At 41.6% G+C, this 24,894-nt stretch overlaps 1 protein-coding gene across 11 annotated transcripts in view; it reads left to right on the top strand.

Moving 5' to 3' along the window:
- Positions 1-231: 231 nt before the first annotated feature.
- The window catches only part of LOC308694113 (NACHT, LRR and PYD domains-containing protein 3-like), a 50,313-nt gene continuing 25,650 nt past the window's right edge, over positions 232-24,894 (top strand). For 5 of the 11 annotated variants that reach the window (XR_014030557.1, XM_081371441.1, XM_081371437.1 and 2 more), the window contains exons 1-10: positions 236-420; positions 7,849-7,945; positions 10,036-10,125; positions 10,359-10,448; positions 13,068-13,157; positions 13,391-13,480; positions 16,383-16,493; positions 16,790-18,517; positions 19,616-19,687; positions 22,027-22,200. Coding sequence is in view for 10 of the 11 variants with exons in the window: in XM_081371441.1 (XP_081227567.1) it covers positions 7,896-7,945; positions 10,036-10,125; positions 10,359-10,448; positions 13,068-13,157; positions 13,391-13,480; positions 16,383-16,493; positions 16,790-18,517; positions 19,616-19,687; positions 22,027-22,200 (2,495 nt within the window). In the remaining variant the exon portion in view is untranslated. Of the gene's footprint in view, positions 421-7,848; positions 7,946-10,035; positions 10,126-10,358; positions 10,449-13,067; positions 13,158-13,390; positions 13,481-16,382; positions 16,494-16,789; positions 18,518-19,615; positions 19,688-22,026; positions 22,201-24,894 lie in introns of all 11 variants that reach the window. The other 6 variants (XM_081371439.1, XM_081371435.1, XM_081371434.1 and 3 more) reach the window with 3 other exon arrangements.

Here is a 24,894-nt window from a genome sequence, read left to right as displayed (position 1 = left end):
AAATTTAATTAACCAAAGAATTAAAAAAATATAAAGTAACACAGATAAACAAAATGAAAAAGATCAAAAAAGGTGCTTTGTTTGCAGAAAAAAACATAATTTACCACTTTATTTACAAAATATTAATCTACAACGCAACAACGTCTGCTCTCACACGCATGCGTCGTGGTGCTCTTGTGAACGCGCGTCTGTTTACGTCTCGTCTCTGTTTACGTATCTCTCTCTCTCTCTCTCTCCCGTCACAAATAGAAAGTGGAAGTAAGTTCTCCTGTCGCCATATTGAGCAGGCAAAATACGAATACGATACGGAAAAAACAGAGCATAAGTGTTTATCAACGTTTAAGAAAGAATTTCCGTGTATCTTTATGATGTTAAAGCTGGAGGATTTGAGATCCTGTATCTTGTAAAAGTTTGATCAAGGTGAGTGTTCATGGTGACTTCCTCATATTTAATATGAATCTCTGAATGGACATTTTAAGTGATTGTTTGAAAAAAAGAAAAAGAAAACTCGAGATATTAAGTCGTTATTTCTACATAATATCTAATTATTTCGACATAATAAGTCGTTATTTCGGTATTAAGTTGTTATTTCGACATAATAAGGGGACATTCTAATCTGCATTAAGCCACATTTAGCGTTCTTATAATGGTTTTCTATAGGAGGAAATTGCTTAACGTGAAATTAAGCACTTGAAGCGTTGCGTTCATATTCTGGACTCAAATGATTTTTTTGTAGAATACTTTATTATGATTTTAGTATTGTAATGATTATTAAATGCACGCACAATTATCCGTGAAATTATGTTTTAGGGCACTATCCACAAACAAATTGCTTTCAACTTATGTTTGCCAAATTCAGAATACAACGAATGTGCAACAATTTGTACAAATAGACATTTTTGTGAATAAAATGTTTGATTTTGTATTAGTGATCCTAATTTGCACATGCAACAAAGAAGATGTAGCCTACAGGTGACACGCATGCATTTATTGACATCTTTTCTGAGTCGATCTTATTTCAGTGTATTCGGCAATGCTTAACGTGTAATTAAATCGCCTAGATAGCCTAGTTTGCTTCCTGTGTTATTAATAATATTAATTTAACTATTATTGTTGTTGTTGCTGCTGTATGGTCCATTCCAAGTGTAGACTATTATGATTTAAGAGGTTTCATAATAGTCTACTCTTAGCATGGACCATAAAGCAGCAACAACAACAATAATTGTTAAATTAATATTATTATTATTATTAATAATAATAATAATAATAATAGCCGTAGTAGTGGTAAGGCAGTGTAAGCCAAATCAAGTAAAACAGAGTTTCTGATCTGGCCAATAATGGCCAAGCACATTGTAATAGATGTGCTAAGTGACGGGTACGTTAAGCCACGCCCAATGTTTTGTACGTGAGTGGTCCGTTTGCTGTACTCAGGAAAGTAAGTGAACTTGCAAAAGCGAGTGTCTGTCGTTCTTCTTCCCGAGTCAGCCTCCTATCAAAATATATTACAGTGGCGACGAGGATTAAAAAGTTTGTTAGAGACTGTTAGTTGTAGAGAAACACTGTTGCACTTGTCGTAAAAGAAACTAAAGAAAAGGAACAAGCCACGAGTGAAACGCTGCTAACAGATAGATCTAACATGGCAGCAATGCAGTTTGGCCGTGTGGATGAATACAAGGAATCGAAGGAGGATTTTGAATCGTACATGGAGCGTTTTGAACAGTGGCTGCTGGTGAATGACATTGCAAATGATAAAAAGGTTAGTGTGTTTCTCTCCGTGATCGGGGCAGAGACATATGGACTGTTAAAGAATCTAGTCACACCGATGAAGCCAAGTGAAATATCCTATAACAAGCTGAAAGCAGCGCTGTTGGGGCATTACAGGCCGCAACCATTAGTGATAGCGGAGCGTTTTAGGTTTCAGAAACGCAACCAAAAGGAGGATGAATCCGTGGCGGATAACGTTGTGGCTTTGAGACAGCTGTCAGTGAACTGTGAATTCGGACAGTATTTGAATGACGCGCTCTGAGATCGATTTGTGAGTGGGCTAAATTCAGAGTCAATGCAATGCAAATTGCTGAATCAGAAGGATCTGACGTTTTATCAGGCTTGCAAAATTTGTCGCATTGGTGGAGTTGGCCTCGAGAAACACGCTGGAAATTGTGGGTAAGACAAAGGATTTACAGTCAGTGAATGCTGTGAAGGAAACAAAACTCTTCCATTGGAGGGGAAAGGGGAAGTTTAAGGGGAGAGAAGATTCTGAAAAAGGAAAATACCAGAAAAGAGACCAGAGACAAGAAGATATCAATAAATGTTACAGATGTGCTGGAAAACATTCAGCTAGAGACTGCAGGTTCAAGAATGAGAAGTGTCATGCGTGTAACAAAATTGGACACATTGCAAGAGCCTGTAGAAATAAGAGAACAGTGGGACAGACACAGTATGTGGAAGCAGAGTGTTCTAATGAAAGAAAAGAGGATGAATCAGAGTTATTTGGTGTGTATACAGTATATACAACCTCAAATAGAAAGAAAGGAATTGTAGTGAATGTGAAATTGGATGGAAAGTGTGTGGACATGCAGTTGGACATGGGGGCAGCGGTGTCGCTAATGTCAGAACTGTCATACAAGGAGTTCCTGTCTCACATACCGTTAAGCAAAACAAGCATGCAGCTAACTACATATTCAGGTGAGCAAATTCCATTGCTGGGATCCATAGATGTGCCAGTGCAGTATAAAAAGCATAAAGTGACACTGCCATTGGTCATCGTCAAAGGGGACAAACCATCCCTGCTGGGCCGAAACTGGCTGAAGAAAATTCAGTTAGATTGGCCAAACATTTTCATTGTTTAGAAAGCTGAAGTGGCCTTTGACCCAGCAGTAAAAACAGTTTTGAGACGACACTCAGAGGTATTTTCTGACAAACCCAGTGCAATTAAAGATTTTAAAGCTACTATCCGAGTCCGTCCTGATGCAACTCCGATCTTTCAGAAAGCGAGACCCGTTCCTTATGCTTTACGAGAAGCGGTGGAAAAGGAACTGGAAAGACTGGAAAAAAAACAGGCATAATATCTAAGATTGAAAGAAGTGAATGGGCAGCGCCAATTGTAGTCATGCCAAAGAGCGATAAGTCCATCTGCATCTGTGGTGACTATAAAGTCACTATAAACCAGAATTTAGATGAAAAAACATATCTGCTGCCCAACACAGACGATTTGTTAGCTAAGTTGGCTGGCAGAACATTGTTTAGAAAACTGGACTTGGAGCATGCATATCAGCAATTAAAATTAGGCCAGCAGTCAGAGAAATACCTCACTATCAATACTCACCGTGGCCTGTACAAGTACCATCGTCTCAGTTATGGAGTGGCCAGTGCTCCTTCTATTTTCCAGGCAATCATGGATCTAATCTTGCAAGGGCTAGATCACGTCACCTGTTTCCTTGATGACATTCTTGTCACTGCTAGCTAAAAAGAGGAGCACATCAGGAGACTGGACGAAGTGCTTTCCAGATTGGAGAGGTATGGACTTTCCAAGTGTCAGTTCATGCAAGGCAGCATTGAGTATTTGGGGCACCGCATCGATAAAGAAGGTCTTCACCCAACTGAGAAAAAGGTTGCAGCGATTGTAAACGCCCCAAAACCAGATAATGTCACTGAGCTACGGCCTTTTTTGGGCCTCCTGAATTATTATGGTCGGTTTTTGCAAAATCTGTCCAGCCGTATTCAGCCTTTACACAATTTGTTAAAACAGAAGCAACCGTGGAGCTGGACTGCTGCTTGTGAGACGGCTTTTGAGGAGGCTAAACAGCTGTTGCTTGGTAGCACAGTGCTGGTGCATTATGATGGTAACAGAGCCCTGAAATTAGCATGCGATGCCTCACCTTATGGGCAGGGCGCTGTAATCTCGCACATTATGGACAATGGAGAAGGGCGCCCCATAGCATTCTAGCATTCTGAACACTGACTGAGACAGAAAAAATGTATGCTCAAATTGAAGCATTGTCCATCATCTATGGGGTTAAAAAGTTCCATAAATATATTTATGGACGGAAGTTCACACTCATAACTGACCACAAGCCTCTGCTGACAATCCTCGGACCAAAGGCAGCGATACCAACCTTGGCAGCTCTTCGAATGCAGCGTTAGGCATTAGTGCAGATGTCTTACATTTATGATATTGAGTACTGCAAATCAGCTGATCACATGAATGCCGATGCAATGTCCAGACTGCCAACCATGGGTAAAGACTGTATTGGGGAAGATGGAAGCGTGTTCGACTTTTCCCAGGTGGATGAGCTTCCTGTGTCTGCAAGGGACATGGCTCACGCAACATGAAAAGATCCGACATTATGCAAAGTTTGGAATTATACACTGAATGGCTGGCCCAACTATGTGTCGGAGGAGGGTCTGAAACCATATTTCACTCGCAGACATGAGCTGTCGGAGGACCAAGGCTGTGTGTTGTGGGGAATGCGTGTCATAATTCCCCCCAAATACAGATTAAGATTACTGGACGAGTTACACCTTGAGCATCCAGGAATCTGCCTGATGAAGTCCCTGGCTCGTAGCTACCTGTGGTGGCCAGGTTTGGATGGCTGCATTGAAGAGAGAGTGCGGACCTGTAGTGCTGTCTGGCAGTTCAAAAGTTGCCAGCTGTGGCACCCCTTCATCCGTGGAGATGGCCTAAGTGGCCATGGCAGAGGATCCACATTGATTTCGCAGAAAAAGATAAGCAGTTTTTCCTAGTAGTGATTGACAGCCATTCGAAATGGTTAGAGGTTGTGCCGATGTCATCAATCACCTCCTCGCTCAAAAGATTCCTAAGAGCCTTTATGGAGGATGAACCGGTAAGAGTTCAAAATTTCAGAGGAGGACAGGAGAAATGGTTGAGCGCATCTGTGATCGAACGAAAGGTTACCTCGTGCAGGAGGGTCAGAGAAGGCGCACTGTGCATGTGGACCATATGTTACAGAGAAATGCTGCAGAAGGATCTCCTTTGCATGGTGTGCTAGATTTCTCCAATCCAGCTGTCACTGATGATTGAAGTGGACCATTGAGCTTTCCTTGGGTCAGAGAAAGTTCTATGCCAATCATTGAGCCTGAGATCACTGGAAACACAGATAACTTCACTGCACAAGATCCAGTGAGTACAACACCCTCAGTGAAAGCTGTTCGCAGATATCCACAGAGAGTTCGTACTGCTCCAAAAAGGCTGGATTTATAAGCATTTACTATTATGGGTTTGGTGCTATTATTTTGATGTTAAAGGAACAGGTTGTTGTAATGTTGTTTTCAAAATCACGGTCACTGTCAATGTCATCATCACCATCACTGTCATCGTCACTGTCATCTGTTAGTCTCCGTCTGCACTACAGATCCCAGCATCCTCCTTGGCCCACACCTGCTCCTCCTCTACCATTACCCGCACCTGCCAGCGATCATCATTATCATCACAGCTGTCTGTCATTGTCTAGTCATCATCTGTGTATTTAAGTTCCTGTTTGTTCTGTCATTCCTTGTCTGGTCTTGAATGTGTTAGGTTGTTTTATGTATCCTAACGGTTTAATAAATTATCTTTTCTTATTTACCTTCATCGTTGTCTTCGCGCCTCCCTCAACATAGCAACCGTTACAGTTGTGAAATATTGTTACCTGAAAATTGGTAACTGTTGTGTTTTTCTCTGTTACACAGATGTGTGAAAAAACTACAATGCGTTCTTTAATTCCCTGTCTTATTCTGCCCTCTAGTGGCATATCGAAATTAATACAAACCTTAACATAAAGAGGCGGAGGGTTGTATTTTAACTATCTGAAACGCAAGTATCAAACGCGAAACGCAAGTAACTTTGAGGGCGGATCTCTTCGGAAAAGGACTCTTGCGCCCAACGCAAATCTAAAATGGGTTGGTCTGAAGTAGCTACAATAGTCATAGGTGTGGTTTGGGCGTAATGTGAAATAAACCAATCAGAGCGTCATCTCACGCCTGATTCACACTGGACGCCGAAGCGGCGCGGAACGGAGGCCGCTTCCTTTCGGCGCCCATGTTAACCTATGGTGTCGTTCACACCAGACGCGGAGCGCCGCGGCAAGCCGCGGCCGGTCCGCGCCGTGAAGCGCCAGTTTCAGCGTCTGGTCTATTTTTTGCGCGACCTCGAGTGATCCGCGTCCATTCCGGCAGGAAGTCACACCAAGAAACACGAGACATCCGGTCAATTGTCAAAATATAAGCAATTTTCAAATTAAAATACAGCGAGTGACAAATGCGATCATTTGTGTATCTAAACAGACTAGAAAGAGGAAAACAAACAAAGAAAAAACACAACAAAATAGATTTAATAAATTTGAAGAGAGGATGTATATTTCAACGGTATATCTACACTAACTGTCTACCATATTCTCTCTCTGGCTGCGTGTGTGTCTCGACAACGGATTAATAAAAGAAGTGTACAAACTTATTGGTTACAGAAACATGGTGTATTCATTTTATGAGGTTATTTACTTACCCATGATGTAAAAAATAGCTCTGAATAAACAACAACTGAGCAGAAGCGCTTGTCGACCGCCGCGGAGAATACGCGTCTGGTGTGAACAGGCAGGCGCCGGACCGAGCGTGATTTTCCGTTCCGCGTCGCTTCGGCGTCCGGTGTGAACCAGGCGTCACATTCCCTTTAAAAGCAGGTGCGCTTGTTCCATGGTGGATTGCTAATATAACGGCAGATTTGCCAGGTGCACACCAGGAGTGGTTCAAAGCCAAGGAGACTGACGTTCTCGTCAGGGCCGTAAAAGACAGAGAAGTGACATTGCCTAATTTACTGATGTGCGTCTGTGGAGGGAAAAGTCTGCTGTGCGTCGGGTGCAAAATAGAAATGATACATGCATCGGTATACAAAGTCAATTGCACTGGGTGCAAGATAGGGCCCGGACAGTGTTATTAACACACCAAACACAGTAAAAATCATACGAATAAAGTATACTATGTACAAATAAATCTGATGAGCCCAGATTATAAACTCACTCAACGCGTTTAATTACACGTTAAGCATTGCCGAATACACTCAAATTGAGATTGAAAGATGTCAATAAATGCACGCGTGTCACCTGTACACCTTCTTTGTTGCATGCGCAAATTAGGATTACTAATACAAAATCAAACATTTTATTCTACAAAAATGTCTCTATTTGTACAAATTGCTGCACATTCGTTGAATTCTGAATTTTGCACACATAGGTTAAAAGCAATTTGTAGTAGCCTAAAACAGATCTGCAACATTTATCAAGTTCACGGATAATTGTGCATGCATTTATTAATCATTACGATACTAAAATCATAATAAAGTATACTACAAAAATCAGATAAGTCCAGAAAATGAACGCAACGCGTTTAATTTCACATTAAGCATTTTCCTCCCATAGAAAATCATTATAAGAAAGCTAAATGTGGCTTAATGCATATAAGAATGTCCCCTTATTATGTCGAAATAACAAGTTATTATGTCGAAATAACAAGATATTATGTTGAAATAACGACTTATGTCAAAATAACGAGATATTATGTTGAAATAACGACTTATGTCGAAATAACGAGATAGTATGTCAAAATAATGAGATAAGTTTTCTTTTTTCTTTTCTTTTTACCTTGCGGTTCTGGGCTTCCGTATTTTTAGGTGTCAGTTATTTTTCATAAAATTCTAAATCCAACAGCCGACTTGTTTGTGTGAGAAAAGGCCCTATGAGCTTGAGTTAAAGCAGTCACATGATCCTTTTTCTCACACACTCAAGATATGTTCAGCTAAATTATGAATGTTGTTTAATTTAATCATTTAATTTAGTGTCTGAATGTTTCTTCATTCAGAGTCAGTGGAGGAGATCAAACTCATCAGATTCTCCTGCAGCTTCATCATGGCTGATTCACAAGGATCCAGAGATGGAGATTTTTCTCCAGGATGCAGGTACTTTCAACAAACACTGTTAAATATTGTGTAACATCACAGAAAAAGATCTCACAGAAACAGTTTACATATTTATTTATTTTTGCCTATTGTTGTTTTTGTTTTAAAACTAACATGAAATATTAAATAAAAAGATCATAAAGTTTCCTCAAAGTGCTTTGTGATGGAAGATGAATGTTTATACTAATATGGTTCCTCTCATAAAGAATGAACACAGTAATCTAAAGGATTAAAGGAACATGTCGACTTTTTGGGACTTTAGCTTATTCACCGTATCCCCCAGAGTTAGATAAGTCCATACATACCCTTTTCATCTCCGTGCGTACCGTAACTCTGTCTGACGCACCCACCGCTAGCCTAGCATGGCACAAATACTAGAGGTAAATGGCTCCAGCTAGCATACTGCTCCCAATAAGTGACAAAATAACGCCAACATTTTCCAATTTAAATGTTGTGATTTGTATAGTCATGGCGTGTACAAATAACAAGGTCACATGAAACACAGCCATCTTCTAACCGTATACATACTGGGAACTATATTCTCAGAAGGCGAAGCACTGCTACTTTTGTGGAATGATTTACTTCAACTCTGAGCGAACTCTCTGCTCCTCGCCACAGGGCTTCTCAGCTGCTGCGAGTGTAACAGTTTTACTCTGGTTGTGTTTGTTCTCTATACAGTGAAGACGACGCTGATGAAAGAGGTCTCAGGATCTTTATTCTGCAGAAAGACAGAGCACAATTAATTGGGATACACGTCTCTCCCCTTCAGTCTGCTCATACAGCACAGAGAAAGCAGCACGCTCGTCAGATAAGCGAGAGAGAGCACACCCGACCCCGTCAGCGGCAAATGTGCTTCTCTAGATCTTAATTTAATCAATTAATACTTACAAAACATAGGGCAAGTAATAAAATAAATTAAATCACAAAATATAGTAAGCCACAAAACACAGTTCACCCTTATGGCATACAAAATAATATACAAGGAAAAAATATAATTTCTTCACCATTTACTTGTATCAGTAAATACATTAGATGGGGGAAAAATGTCAAAAGTTACAAGTTAATTACACAAATAAACTGTCACTTTAAATATGACATCACTTTTGCATACAGACCTCATTCTTTTTTGTATGTATTAAACTCATATAAACTTGATATTAAACATTTCAAACATTTCTCAACATATAACAAACAATTGAACATACCTGCAGAAATACAGAGCACAATTAATTGGGATACACGTCTCTCCCCTTCAGTCTGCTCATACAGCACAGAGAAAGCTAGTAAGCAAAACCAGTCTCAGTAAAACACTCAAAAAGCAATTAAATGCATTCAATTTCATGACATTACAGCTTTTTATTTCACTTAACCATCGTTTATCTCATGAAATAAATCGATTACATTGTTTAATACACATCAAAATGTCCTTACCAGCACGCTCGTCAGATGAGCGAGAGAGAGCACACCCGTCCCCGTCAGCGGCAAATGTGCTTCTAAAGATGGCGCTGTTCGCACATCGCACGAGGTATCATTTGCGTCACCAATATGTGCCCCATATACAACAATATTCTGCATGAATGGTTTCCACTAGAATTATGTACATTGTACTGGATTACAACTCAGAACAACACAAAAAAAAAATAATTAAGTAATTAAGTTCACTAACAACCTTCAATTACATTTTACAATTTTTTTAAACCAGCTACATGAGCAAATCACTCTGCCCAAGTAGCAGTGCTTCGCCTTCTGAGAATATAGTTTCCAGTATACGGTTAGAAGATGGCTGTGTCTCATGTGACCTTGTTATTTGTACACGCTGTGACTATACAATTCACAACATGTAAATAGGAAAATGTTGGCGTTATTTTGTCACTTATTGGGAGCAGTATGCTAGCTGGAGCCATTTACCTCCAGTATTTGTGCTAAGCTAGGCTGGGTGCGTCAGACATGGTGGGTGCGTCAGACAGAGTTACGGCACGCACAGAGATGAAAAGTACTTGTACTTATCTAACTCTGGGGGATATGGTGAATTAGCTAAAGTCCCAAAAAGTTGCCATGTTCCTTTCAACTGAATCTGTTCTCTGTTCCAGTTCAGTCCAGCAGAAGAGCTCAAACCCAGAGTCCAGCTGTGTGTCTATGAAGAGTAACTGGTCTATGCATGAGCCAGAACCTAATCTCAGGTATATTATTGCTATAAAAGTTATGCTTATAGTATTGTTGAATTAGAAGCATAATTTATCAAAGTCAGTCATTTAGTCAGTCTAATACTATCAATGACATCAAGTAAATGTGACCCCTAGGGGGCGCTCCAACACGCACAATTTGAATATCTAACTCTGGGGGATACGGTGAATAAGCTAAAGTCACAAAAAGTTGGCGTGTTCCTTTCAACTGAATCTGTATTCTGTTCCAGTTCAGTCCAGCAGAAGAGCTCAAACCCAGAGTCCAGCTGTGTGTCTATGAAGAGTAACTGGTCTATGCATGAGCCAGAACCTAATCTCAGGTATATTATTGCTATAAAAGTTATGCTTATAGTATTGTTGAATTAGAAGCATAATTTATCAAAGTCAGTCATTTAGTCAGTCTAATACTATCAATGACATCAAGTAAATGTGACCCCTAGGGGGCGCTCCAACGCACACAATTTGAATATCTAAACTAGAAAACCCAAACAGCGCTCCCCTTTAAACTATTTAGGCAGGTTGTATCCAATGAAGGAACAGAAATGGGACTGATGTACTCAAATATAATTTTAATAAACACTAGACGTAATAATATACTAATTGGCAATCGGAGCAGACAAATGTTCCCCGTAGGTAACAGTGAACAATTTTACAATAAATAAATCACAGTGAATAAAAGTCTCATTGTCATGAATTATGTGACTGTTGTTCCTTTTTTTGGCCATGAGAGGTCCTCAGTGTTTTTTATTTATTTATTTTTTTATGCCTGTCACATGTTCTCATTATTGATTTGTTAGTATCACCTGAACCTTGTTAAGCTGCCTATTCAAAACCCTTGTTGTCTTGAGGTCTTTGCTCAGTCTTGAGTTGACACTGGTGCAGTCCTGTTGACTAAACCTGTCTGTGAGTTATTCTCAGAGTTGTTCCCCTGTGTTTGTTGCTTGTTACCGACCTGTACCAGCCTGTTTCTTGGATTACGAGTTTGCCTTCTGCTTCTGGATTATTCACTCATTCTGACTGTTATTGTGGACTTTGCCTGGATTATTACTTTTGATATTGCCTGTTCCTTGTTGGATACTTTTGCCCCACTTTTCAAGTAAAGCCTTGAACTGAGTTATTGTCTCTGTCCCGGGTTCGATTCCCAGTCGGACATAACAGCAAGACTGAGCCATGGAAGAAGACTCAGCAGAGACGCAGCAGACGCAGCAGACACCTTCCTCCAGTTCTTCAACATTGGACCAGATATATGCAGCAGTGGTCAGTCATGATACTACAGTTCTTAGCCATGAGCAGCGACTGCAGACTCATGAGAGTGCCTTTAGCCGCCATGAACAACTTCTCCATGAGATCCACCAGACTCTGACCACCTTAGTTAATCGTCCTTCTACTCCAGCTCCAGCTCCTACTCCACCTCCAGCCCAGCCTGCCTGCGAGCCTCGTCTGCCCACTCCCGAGAGATTTGATGGAGACCCAAGATATTGCAGAGGTTTCTTGACCCAGTGCTCGCTTACCTTCGAGCTCCAGTCCTCCACCTTTCCTACTGATCGTGCTAGGATTGCTTACATCATCACCCTCCTGACAGGAAAGGCCCGAGCTTGGGCCACCGCCATTTGGGAGCAGCAAGGTCCTTCCTGTAACAGCTACCAGAACTTTACTGATGAGATGCGGCGAGTGTTTGACCATCCAGTCGGAGAAAGGGAGGCAGCCAACAGGTTATTCCAGCTGCGTCTGGGCAACTCCAGTGTGGCTGAATACGCTGTGCACTTTTGCACCTTGGCAGCAGAGAGCAGGTGGAATATGGAAGCACTCATTGCCGCTTTCCATCATGGCCTGTCTAATTGCATTAGAGACGAACTGGCGACAAAGGACCCGGCCACAGATCTTGAGTCCCTGATCGACCAGACTATTCGGCTTGACAACCGTACGCGAGAGAGGCGACGAGAACGACAACCGGAGCTTCAATCCACCCACGGAGCCAGTGCCCCAGCCTCGAGTCCACTGCAGTGGTCACAAGAGATCCAGAACTTGTCCCCCTGTCCTGAGGAACCTATGCAGCTAGGAGGCACCCGACTTTCTCAAACAGAACGAAACCGCAGGATGAGGGAGAGATGCTGTCTCTACTGTGGGAAGCCAGGTCACTCGCTCTTCTTGTCCTGAGCTTTTGGGAAAAGTGCAGTCCCGTCCAGGAGGGGGAGTACTGTGACTGGAGCGACTCTTACTCCCACAACTTCTACCAGGTGCCTGCAGATTCCAGTTATGATTTCCTGGGGACATCAACATCACCACACGCTGCAAGCCCTTGTAGACTCTGGTGCTGCTGGGAACTTCATGGATTCCTCCCTAGCTAGTGAACTTCATTTCCCTGTAACCAACCTGGACCACCCTCTCACTGTGACTGCCCTTGATGGTGACTGCCCTGCCCTCAATGTACCATTGACCGTATTACTACTCCTCTTCTTTTGTCTGTGTGTGAAAGGCATCATGAGAATGTCCAGTTCAACCTCATTCAGTCTCCCGAGTTTCCAGTAGTGCTTGGTTTTCCCTGGTTGTCTCACCATAGTCCCCACATCAATTGGTCTTCAGGGACGGTGGTTGAGTGGGGCCCTACTTGCCAAGCTACCTGTCTTCTCTCCAGAGTCTTATCCTCTGCTCCTAAGTCTCTTAGTCCTCTCGAGCTGTCCCGAGTCCCTTCCGAATACCATGACCTGAGTGAGGTTTTCAGTAAGAAGAGAGCCACATCACTGCCTCCTCACAGATCCTACGATTGTGTGATTGACCTCCTTCCAGGTGCTTTTCCCCCACATGGTAGAATCTTCTCCCTGAGTGAGGTTTTCAGTAAGAAGTGTATGTACTTATCTAACTCTGGGGGATATGGTGAATTAGCTAAAGTCCCAAAAAGTTGGCGTGTTCCTTTCAACTGAATCTGTTCTCTGTTCCAGTTCAGTCCAGCAGAAGAGCTCAAACCCAGAGTCCAGCTGTGTGTCTATGAAGAGTAACTGGTCTATGCATGAGCCAGAACCTAATCTAAGGTATATTATTTCTATAAAAGTTATGCTTATAGTATTGTTGAATTAGAAGCATAATTGATCAAAGTCAGTCATTTAGTCAGTCTAATACTATCAATGACATCAAGTAAATGTGACCCCTAGGGGGCGCTCCAACGCTCACAATTTGAATATCTAACTCTGGGGGATACGGTGAATAAGCTAAAGTCCCATAAAGTTGGCGTATTCCATTCAACTGAATCTGTTCTCTGTTCCAGTTCAGTCCAGCAGAAGAGCTCAAACCCAGAGTCCAGCTGTGTGTCTATGAAGAGTAACTGGTCTATGCATGAGCCAGAACCTAATCTCAGGTATATTATTGCTATAAAAGTTATGCTTATAGTATTGTTGAATTAGAAGCATAATTTATCAAAGTCAGTCATTTAGTCAGTCTAATACTATCAATGACATCAAGTAAATGTGACCCCTAGGGGGCGCTCCAACGCACACAATTTGAATATCTAAACTAGAAAACCCAAACAGCGCTCCCCTTTAAACTATTTAGGCAGGTTGTATCCAATGAAGGAACAGAAATGGGACTGATGTACTCAAATATAATTTTAATAAACACTAGACACAATAATATACTAATTGGCAATCAGAGCAGACAAATGTTCCCCGTAGGTAACTGTGAACAATTCTACAATAAATAAATCACAGTGAATAAAAGTCTCATTGTCATGAATTATGTGACTGTTGTTCCTTTTTTTGGCCATGAGAGGTCCTCAGTGTTGTTGTTTTTTTATTTATTTTTTTATTTTATTTTTTTATGCCTGTCACGTTCTCATTATTGATTTGTTAGTATCACCTGAACCTTGTTAAGCTGCCTATTCAAAACCCTTGTTGTCTTGAGGTCTTTGCTCAGTCTTGAGTTGACACTGGTGCAGTCCTGTTGACTAAACCTGTCTGTGAGTTATTCTCAGAGTTTTTCCCCTGTGTTTGTTGCTTGTTACCGACCTGTACCAGCCTGTTTCTTGGATTACGAGTTTGCCTTCTGCTTCTGGATTATTCACTCATTCTGACTGTTATTGTGGACTTTGACCTTTGCCTGGATTATTACTTTTGATATTGCCTGTTCCTTGTTGGATACTTTTGCCCCACTTTTCAAGTAAAGCCTTGAACTGAGTTATTGTCTCTGTCCCGGGTTCGATTCCCAGTCGTACATAACACTCATAGTAAATGAGTTACAGGATATAAAGTCTAACAATACCTAGACTACAGTGAATAAAGCCAAATACATAGATACTGTTCACATACACACACTCCAACACTGCAAGAGACACTTCAAACAAAATCGGCCATGCATACTGTACATACATTAACACAGCATTTCACACTTCACACGAATGAACATTGCAAAATAGACACTGTCCCCAAAGGACAATGCCCATAGACCGAATATTGGAGTAATTGCCAAACAGACAAAAAAAACAAAAAAAAAAACATTTAAATTAACAAGCTACCAACAGGACTCCATCCTAGGCCCACCTAGGTCCAGGTCATCACAGAACGGTGGTAGCAGATCCCCAAGACACACACACAAACACACACACATCCAAAGAAATAAAAAGTAAAACAGAATGATTAAACCCAGGAAAAACAGTGGCTAGTGACAGACGAAGGCAATCCTCCTGTAATCACAAGCATAAGTGGTTTATGATGCGATGTTTGATAGCATTGTGACAATTTAAAACAATATTAAATCTCTGATTGGAAGATTAGGACAAAAAAAGGATCATATAAACTTATGTTTTTCTTTGGACACCAGCCTAGATGAATTAGAGCCATATGCCCCGTAACAATAAAGTTAAATGGTGTGGATAGAAGTGTTGCTTCTATTCATAGGCAATATCAAAAAAAGAAAACGATCAGCGCTAAACATTACACGTTACGCCGAAAAGAAAAAGGGTTAGTAAACTTACGTTGCTGCAAACCCGTGTAGAATCACTACTCGCTATTATGTGAGCAAGTTTCTGTAGACTCATAACTGCTGGTACCATTTACTGGTCACCATACACGCAGACGCCAGACCGAGCTACAAACAAACAGAGCCGTGTTAGGCGCTTCTCAATGAGTTTAGTGTTAAAGACAGATAGGCATGACCTTCCAAAAAGACTCACGTTCTCCCGTTTACACAGCCGATACACCAAGAGGCTCACTCTTCAACTCACACCGCATTAATGTTTTCCTGTCCATGTCTCATGACACATTTAAAGGGACTTACGCCACCTGATCCAAATAATCAGTGCCAGTGAGCAGGCCTTACTGTGCGTTCACACCGCCACCGGCAGTAGCGTGGTGGCCGGAAGTCATTCATTTTCAATGAGAGCCGGCGGCGAGCTCCGGCGAGGGCGGCGTGGCGCGGCGCGTCTTGGGCGGTGAGAGCGGCGAAGAGAGTTGAAGTCAGGTCAACTTTATGGTAATAAGCTATGAGGCGGTTCGGCGGCAACCAATCAGAATGTAGAAGTCCTCCGCCTGAGAGGATTCCAGAGAACGCAATCCTGTAAACATTGGTCTACTTTGATCTACGTCAGAGCATCAGAGCGTCCCCAATTCTTTCTCTGAAGTGTACGTTCACACCGCCGCCGGCGAGAGCGGCAAAATTCGCTCTCGCCGACGGCGGTGTGAACGTACACTTCATAGTTAAAGGTACACTTCCCATCTCAACCACCCTACCCGCTACATAAATGTAAGCTGAAATTTTTTTTACCTTTATATAATGGAGTAGGTGTAAAATGAGCAGATTTTTCTAACCGCTGGTTCAGATTTGTTAAAAGCTTCACAGTGTCTGGTCAGAACAGTGCTGCTTCACAGCAAGAGTACAGTTACAAGAGTACAGTAAGGTGGTTTATCTTTAAAGGTCAGCAAAACATTGGTCTCTTTAGTCGGTTGAGCCTTCGTCCTCCAATGTGCCTTTGAAAAGAGTCATGTGATTGTGGTTGATGTTCATCTAAGTTGAATCATTCTATAATTCTATAGTTGTTTTCAATTTGTTTGTTTTGAATTCATAATTCCTAATAATACCGTTTTATTCAGTCGCTTTGTTAAATTTTTTGAATCATGCTTAACATTTGCAAACCAGTAAGTTAATTGCTCAAAATAATTATAATCAAAGTTTGAAAGACAACAACACTCCTTGGTCTTTCCTAAGACAGAAGATTCCTGTAAAAGTGCACAACATTTATAAGTCTGTCTGCTTTTTATTTGACTTAGTTTGAAAACCAGTTCAGTCCAGCAGAAGAGCTCAAACCCAGAGTCCAGCTGTGTGTCTATGAAGAGTAACCATTCTACATACACTATGGAGAAGCCAGAACCTAATCTCAGGTATATTATTTCTATAAAAGTTATGCTTATAGAATTTGAACCAAACAATTCTAAGTTCAAATCCTGTAAGTTTCAGTCTATTAAGGTCAAATCTTCTGTCCAGACCAGTTAAAAACACAACTGTGTACAAGCCTGCAATTCACATCACACATCACTCAAACACATGATTAATGATTGAAAACATTTTAGAAACCTAATGATGTTCTGTGTCCCATAATACAGCAAACAAATGTTTTGTATCTTATGGCTATTTACTTCTCTGACTTGCGTAATAATGTGGTATTTTAATCTTACAGCCATGACACTAAACCTCCTGAAGTCCTCAACACATTGAGATCAAATCTGAGAAAGAAGTTTGAGTGTTTGTATGAGGGAATATCAAAGCAGGGAAACCCAACACTCCTGAATGAGATCTACACAGAGCTCTACATCACAGAGAGTGAAAGTGGAGTGATCAATAATGAGCATGAGGTGAGACAGATTGAGACACAGTCCAGGAGAGCAGAAACAGAGGACACACCGATCAAATGCAGTGACATCTTTAGACCTTTACCTGGACAAGACAAACCCATCAGAACTGTGCTGACAAAGGGAGTCGCCGGCATTGGAAAAACAGTCTCTGTGCAGAAGTTCATCCTGGACTGGGCTGAAGGGAAAGAGAATCAGGACGTCCAGCTCATATTTCCACTTGCTTTCAGAGAGCTCAACTTGATGAAGGACAAAACACTCAGTCTTTCAGATCTTCTTCATCTCTTTTTCCCTGAAACAAAAGAAATGGAAATATCCAGTGATAAGTATAAAGTTTCATTCATCTTTGATGGTCTGGATGAGTGTCGTCTGTCTCTGGATTTTCAGAGCGATGTGAGGTTGTGTGATGTGACTGAATCAGCCTCAGTGGGCGAGCTGCTGACGAACCTCATTGGGGGGAATCTGCTTCCCTCTGCTCTCATCTGGATCACCTCCAGACCAGCAGCAGCGGATCTCGTCCCCTCTGAGTGTGTCCATCGAGTGACAGAGGTACGAGGCTTCAGTGACACACAGAAGGAGGAATACTTCAGGAAGAGAATCAGTGATCAGAGTCTGGCCGACAGGATCATCTCACACCTGAAGTCATCAAGGAGCCTCTTTATTATGTGCCACATCCCAGTGTTCTGCTGGATCTCAGCCACTGTTCTAGAGAAGATGTTGAGTGAAGCAGAGAGAGGAGAGATTCCCAAGACTCTCACTCAAATGTACACACACTTCCTGATCATTCAGACCAACATCAAACATGAGAAGGACTATGAGAAGAAAGTGAAAGATGAAGACATGATTGTCAAACTGGGGAAACTGGCTTATCAGCAGCTTGTGAAAGGCAACCTGATCTTCTATGAGGAAGACCTGAGAGAGTGTGGCATTGATGTGGCAGAAGCATCAGTTTACTCAGGATTGTGCACTCAGATCTTCAGAGAAGAGTTGGGCTTCTGTCAGGGGAAAGTCTTCTGCTTTGTTCATCTGAGCATTCAGGAACATCTTGCAGCTCTATATGTGCATCTCTCCTTTATCAACAATAACATCAATGTGTTTGACCAGATTACCAAACCAACTAATGGAGACAAAGTTTCCCTATCTGATCTCCATCAGAGAGCTGTGGATGAAGCTTTAGACAGTAAAAATGGGCATCTGGACCTTTTCCTTCGTTTCCTTCTGGGTCTGTCAGTGAAGTCTAATCAGAGTCTCTTACAAGAACTAAAGACACAGACAGCAAACAGCTCTCACAACAATGAGAAAACAGTTGACTATATTAAAGAAAAGATCAGTGAGAATCCCTCTCCAGATAAATACATCAATCTGTTTCACTGTCTGAATGAACTGGGTGATCTTTCACTAGTGAACGAAGCTGAACCTCATATGAGGTCTAGAGGATTACGTGATGTGAAACTCTCCTCATCTCAGTGGTCAGCTTTAGTGTTTGTGTTGTTGTCCTCAGAGGAGGCAATGAAAATGTTTAACCTAAAGAGCTTAATTGGAGCCAGAAATGATCGGTAAGTAACACTGAGTGCAATCATTACAGTTTAAAAAATTATGAACAAAGAGAAACTAAGAGATCAGAGGTGTTTAAATCACGGGGCACAGATTGATTTCTGGGATATTGTACATAATTTGCGGGTGTTTCTCAAACCGTGGCTGTGTCCTAGTAAGGCTGCATATCTTGACTGCCACGTCATCAAGCGCCTCTGAAGGCATTCTCAGACTTCATTTTGTGTTTTTAATTCAGCTCATTTTGAAGGATGCATCAAGTGTATCCTTCGTGTTCTTATCTTTTGTTTTTTTTTTGTTAACACTAAACTGACAATAATGTAAGCCACTGGGAGACATATACGGCTGTCATTCACTGTATTGCATTAAAAAAACTGATGCGCTGCGAGGATAAAAGATTAGATTAGCTTACTTCTCATTTCAAAGACAACTTGTTGTTTAACACAAAATAGTTCTTGATTCATGAAAATATGAATTTTTTTCACTATGGGCCACAAGAGAAGTATTAAGAAAATTAATTTGATTAATGTCTCATCATAATTTTTCTTTATCACCAGTTGCTCGCAAAATGATGGACAATGATTCACATTTCGTTCGCGTCATTTCCTGTGTAAATAAAACTAAGTTATTTAATAAACAAGTAGTTAGATAAACAAGTAACAAGCAAACAAAATTTCAACGAATAATTTGCTGATGCAGGTACAAAAATACTCTTTTCTTGACCCCCCCCCCCCAACTCGGGAGTTAAATGTCTCCATAGTAATAGCCATAGCAACGGACAGGACAAAAAAATCTGATATGTCAAAATAGTGTTGTAGTGTAAATGCAGACTAATAGACCTGCCACAGCAACATTGACAAGAAAAGGAAAAAACAAATCTGTGTTGGCTGAATACGAGGCTTCTAAAGTTAGACACTAAAAAAACTTTTGTTGTCCTTTATCCAAAATGTTCTTTATAAAGCAGTGTTTAATTAACAAATATTTGAGGGTATTTAGGAAGGTATAATGTTTTATTTACTTGTGATATTAATTATTATTATTATTATTATTATTCATAATATTATTAGCATTAATAATGAACTTATTTTTTCATTTTCAATTAGTGTCACACAAAACAATGGAGATGAAGTTCTCCAGAAGCTGCTGCCTGTGGTTACAGCAACTAGATCAGCTGAGTAAGTAACACTGAGAACAAGCATCACTATTAAAACATTATAACATTTCTTACTTAAACATTATAAATTAATGGTCTACAGTCTACTTCGAGAGTATTAAAACAAGCCAATGCACATTGGTATGCGGTAATTGCATCAGCTGCTCTGCTTGCAGCGCGAGCATATAACGAGCAGCAGGTGTGTCGAATATTTGTCTTTCGCTTCAGAGCTGAAGGGGTTCTACCAAGATTGGTTTGCAGTGATCGACCTGAAGGACACATACTTCATGTCTCGATTCTTCCTCGACATAGTGCGTTTCTTCACTTTGCGTTCGAGGGGCGGGCATGTCAGTACAAATGGTTCGCGGAGGCGGCCATTGCTCCCATGTGCAAGCATGGTGTTCGCATCCTCAACTACCTCGACGACTGGCTCATTCTGGCGCAGTCGAGTGAGGAGTTGTGCGAATACAGGGACATGGTGCTCAGTGACCTCAGCCACCTAGGGCTTCGGGTCAACTGGGAAAAGAGCAAACTCACCCCGGGCAGAGGATCTCTTTTCTCGGTATGGAGCTGGACTTGATCAACATGGCAGCGCACCTCACAGATGGCAGATGCACCGGCACACAGCTGGCCCCCGGGGGCTACGCAAATATGCATTTTCCCCAGTGACCCTTCTTGCACAGACTCTGTGCGAAGTCAGGAAGGACGAGGAGCAGGTCTTGCTCATTGCGCCGTATTGGCCCAACCGGATCTGGTTCCCCGAACTAGTGCTCCTCGTGACAGGCCCTCCCTGGCCCATTCCTCTGAGATCTGCTCTCTCAGAGATGGGGCACCGTATGGCACCCGCATCCAGACCTCTGGAAACTCTATGTCTGGTCCCTGGACGGGACTCGGAGGTTCTAGGTGACCTACCCCAGGCAGTAGTTGACACCATCACTTCCGCTAGAGCCCCCTCTATGAGGCACCTCTATGCGTTGAAGTGGAACCTGTTCATTGAGTGGTGTTCTTCTCACCAGGAGAACCCCCGAAATTGCTTGATCAGGGCAGTGCTTTCCTTCCTGCAAGCTGGGTTGAAGCGAAGACTGTCTCCCTCCACCCTTAAAGTGTATGTTGCCGCCATCGACGCACATCATGATGCAGTTGAGGTAAGTCGCTGGGAAAGCACAACCTGATCATCAGGTTACTGAGGGGGGCAAGGAGACTAAATCCGCCTCGCCCGCTCTCGATACCCTCTTGGGCTTGTCTCTGGTCCTTCAGCACTTCAGAGACCACCCTTCGAGCCCTTGCAATCAGCAGAGTTAAAAATTCTGTTCTGTAAGACAGTACTCCTGGTTGCATTGGCTTCCAGCAAGAGGGTAGGGAACCTGCATGCATTTTCGGCCGACGAATTGTGCCTGGAATTCGTGCCTCTAACTCTCATGTGATCTTGAGACCCCAGCCCAGATACATGCCCAAGGTTCCTATCACTGCCTTCCGGGACCAGGTGGTGAACCTGCAAGCGCTGCCTTCGTAGGAGGCAGACCCAGCCCTGGCTTTTCTATCGTTCGCGCTCTGCGCCTATACGTTGACAGAACGCAAAGCCTCATGACCTCAGATCAGCTCTTCGTCTGTTACAGAGGCCAGCAGAAGGGAAAGGCTGTCTCCAAGTAGAGGATGGCCAACTGGAAAGTGGATGCCATCGCCTTGGCTTACGAAGCCCAAGGCATGCCTTGCCCGCTCGGGTTGAGAGCCCACTCCACTAGGAGTGTCGCTTCTTCCTGGGCGCTGGCACACAGCGCCTGGCTGACAGATATCTGTAGAGCTGCGGGCTGGGCGACACCTAACACGTTCGCTAGGTTTTATAGACTACGTGTTGAGCCGGTTCTTCCTGTGTGCTCGCTTCAACCAGCCAGTAACACAGAAGTTCCCGCTCTAGTGTCGGCTTGCTGCGCCACCCCCATCCACATGGAGCGGATACGTGCACTTTTTGCAGAGAGTCCGACGCCAGGCTTAGTGCTCGTATGCTTGTATAACTTGTGCTAGGCTGGTTTCCATATGCTGTGATCCCTGCGGAGATCCCATATGCGTATTCTTCCACGATCAGCTCCCTGCGGTGAGCCCGTGTCTTTCCCTTGGCAGAGTCCGCTCTGCCGTCACTATCCGGTGTAGTCTCCCCCTTCTCAGGCTGGAGCCACCCCAGTAACATTCCATATGTCGTACTGCCCCTAACTGGCCAGTCCATATGTGTATTCTCCACATGTTACCTCCCTTCGGGCAGGATGTGGCTTCCACAGCATCCCTCTCCCCTGGAGCGACTGAAAGGGAAACAAAGATTTCTGTTTTGATCTGAGAGAGTGAAGAGTGTGTCATTGTTCTCTACAGGTTGTATGATTGTGGTGTCACAGATGAAGGTTGTGCTGCTCTGGCTTCAGCTCTGAGATCAAACCCCTCACACCTGAGAGAACTGGAACTGTCATATAATGAACTAGGAGACTCAGCAGTGAAGCTGTTCTCTGCTGTACTGGAGAATCCTCACTGTAAAATGGAGAAACTGTGGTAAGATCATATGTGACTCTCACATGAAACTGTCACTGTGAATTCATAAAGTATAATCAAAATGGAATAATATGCAGAGAAATAACTATTAATACATTAATTTCAAGCAAAGCTACTGAAACAACATAATCAAATTCATCAAATTAATTTCATGTCTGTTCATATGATGTAAGAGGATTAATATTTTTCTGTTTGAAGCGTTTGCTCTATTTCTTTAGTTCATGTGTTTGATCTGTAAATGATTGAACACATGAACTGCTCCTCATTAACCCTCTGGGGTCGACAAACTCGCCCGCGCGTTTTGCTGGATTTTTTTCACATAGCAGCAAGATAAACTTAAATTACTCCGTCATTTATGGTCATACAGAAAAAAGAAATATGAAAAAAAACTTTTTTTTCTTGATCACGTCTATAAACTGAAACAAAACTCAGCGAATACTTGTCACACATTTATGAGCCATATACCTTTATAAACATTTAAGTGTGAACTTTTAAATGATCGGATTCAAACTGAAAACAAATATTCTCTGTTTAAGTAATCTGTATAAAACCAACAAGATGTCCAGTATCTCAAACCCTTGCTCATTAGTTTTAACTTGACCACGCGCGCAAAAGAGATTCACATGCAAATCTCCACATGGAACGCGAACGCGCTCATTACCTCAACAACAAAGCATGAAAAAACTTCACAAGTCTCTGCTTTTCGTCGAGTTTGGAAGACGCGCCTGAGCTTACATTGGATTTACCTCAGAAGAAGAAGAACGCGATTTGAAGACAAGAAAGATGTAAGGTAAGAAATTCTTAATTATTAGTTAGTTATTGTTGCATAAACTTCACATTGCAGTTGAACTGTTGCTAGATATATGGTGAATATTCTAATATTAAGACCCGTGTTTACTGTTACTGTGTTTGTGGATATCTGCTCAAACGTAGATATGGTAACCATAATGTTTCATATTGGAGCGCGATCACGTTTGAAAAGCAAAACGCACCAAACGGCTTCATGTTTTTACTATTATCTCATTTCATATCATCATAACGAATGGAAACATTTGAAGTAACATATGATAATCAATATATTTTTCTCTAGCTTAGTTGCTACTTAAATCTTTTGGAAGATTTATAGGCTGCTATAGGTTATTGTTATTATTATTTTATGCAGCACTGCGCATAGCCTATGCCTACAAGGCACAACAAACCTGGTGTTCATTATATTATATATTGTTGGAAACATTTGTGTGTATGTGTGTGTGTATTCTGTGAATTTTAAAAAGCAATTTTAACCAGAAAAATCTAAAATTTATTCCCAAAATCGTGCAGGCCTTTCTCTTGATATCAGTATGTTCACTTTTTTTTTTTTTCAGGGCCCAGATGCCACTGAGTCCTGCTGACTTCAACATTCACATGAGTCTCTGTACATGAACATGGTAAAGTGAAAATCAAACACCTTGGAAATGAAAGGTATGTACAATGTTTTTAGGAATGGCACAAAGGTCTCTGTCTTTGGATCAGTGTGTTCAATAAGTGCTTTTTTGTCATTTGTTGTGTATCTTTGGATTATGTTGTGTTGTAAATAAATCCAAACAATCAAAAAGCCATTCTTTTTTAAATCTCCTCATTCTTTGTGCAAGGTTGCTCAGAATGACAGGGCCTGATAGCTCCTAATAGGGCCATTAGGGAGGGTCTTTGTCATTCTCAGGTGTGAAAAGGCTTACATATTAATGAGGTGATCACACCTCCCGCATAAAGCTTTCTCACACAAAACACCTCTTAGAAATTTTAAATCAATATATTGTCTTATCTGAATGAGCAGTCAGGGCGATTTTCACATAGTTTTGGAGCAAATATTCTAGGCTACGTGATACAATTTTCAAAAGTCTTGTGAAGAAATAATCAGTATGGGTTTCATGGCCTTATTTCAGTGAGAATTTTTTTTTGTATTTTCACAAACCACACATAAATGTCATTATCTCAAAACTACAAACTTTTACATACATGCTGCTGATATATTATTGTAGCAGAGTTTGTGCTGAATACAGTGTAATCAGACTTTAGCCATGAAAATGTCACAAGTAACAGAAATGAGCACAAATGTCAGAGCATGTCAGAACACCTCCAGGGCCCAGAAAACCCCTCAGACCCCAGAGGGTTAAGGTGATACTGCAGTACTGATGACATCATGATATACATTTAACACCCTTTACTTTAACACATGCACATGCAACAGCGACCATTAATCAAATTCGTACTTCGATCAAACATACTCTTATAACATTTATAACCCAGATTGTTGATCTCTCAGTACAGAAAAGACAACAAATAAACTCATTACATACAGAAAATCCCTATACAACACACAATAAAGCACATTTACACACTTCTCTGAGGAGCATATAAAAACGTACCTCTCGCCACGACATCCAGGGAAAGAGAGAGCGCGCACGCAAATTGCATCAGCATTACCCTCCCGCATGACGGAGCTTACGTAATAGTGCTTCCTTAATTTAGAGCAGAAATATTTATCAAGAGTGAAACCAAAAACAATACAAAAAAAAGAAAAGAAATATACATGTATGAAGAATTGAAAACAACGCAAATTATTAAGTTTATGATCACATGACCATTGACAACTGTGCAACTTCCAAAACAAATGTTTTCAAAATAAAAGTCCCATAAAATAATACTGTTATTGAT

This window comes from Scardinius erythrophthalmus (genome assembly GCF_964197995.2).
Source record: "Scardinius erythrophthalmus genome assembly, chromosome: 7".
In the NCBI taxonomy this organism is placed as follows: domain Eukaryota; kingdom Metazoa; phylum Chordata; class Actinopteri; order Cypriniformes; family Leuciscidae; genus Scardinius; species Scardinius erythrophthalmus.
The sequence above is the reverse complement of the archived record's forward strand: the minus strand, read 5'-3'. Positions and strand labels throughout refer to the sequence as shown.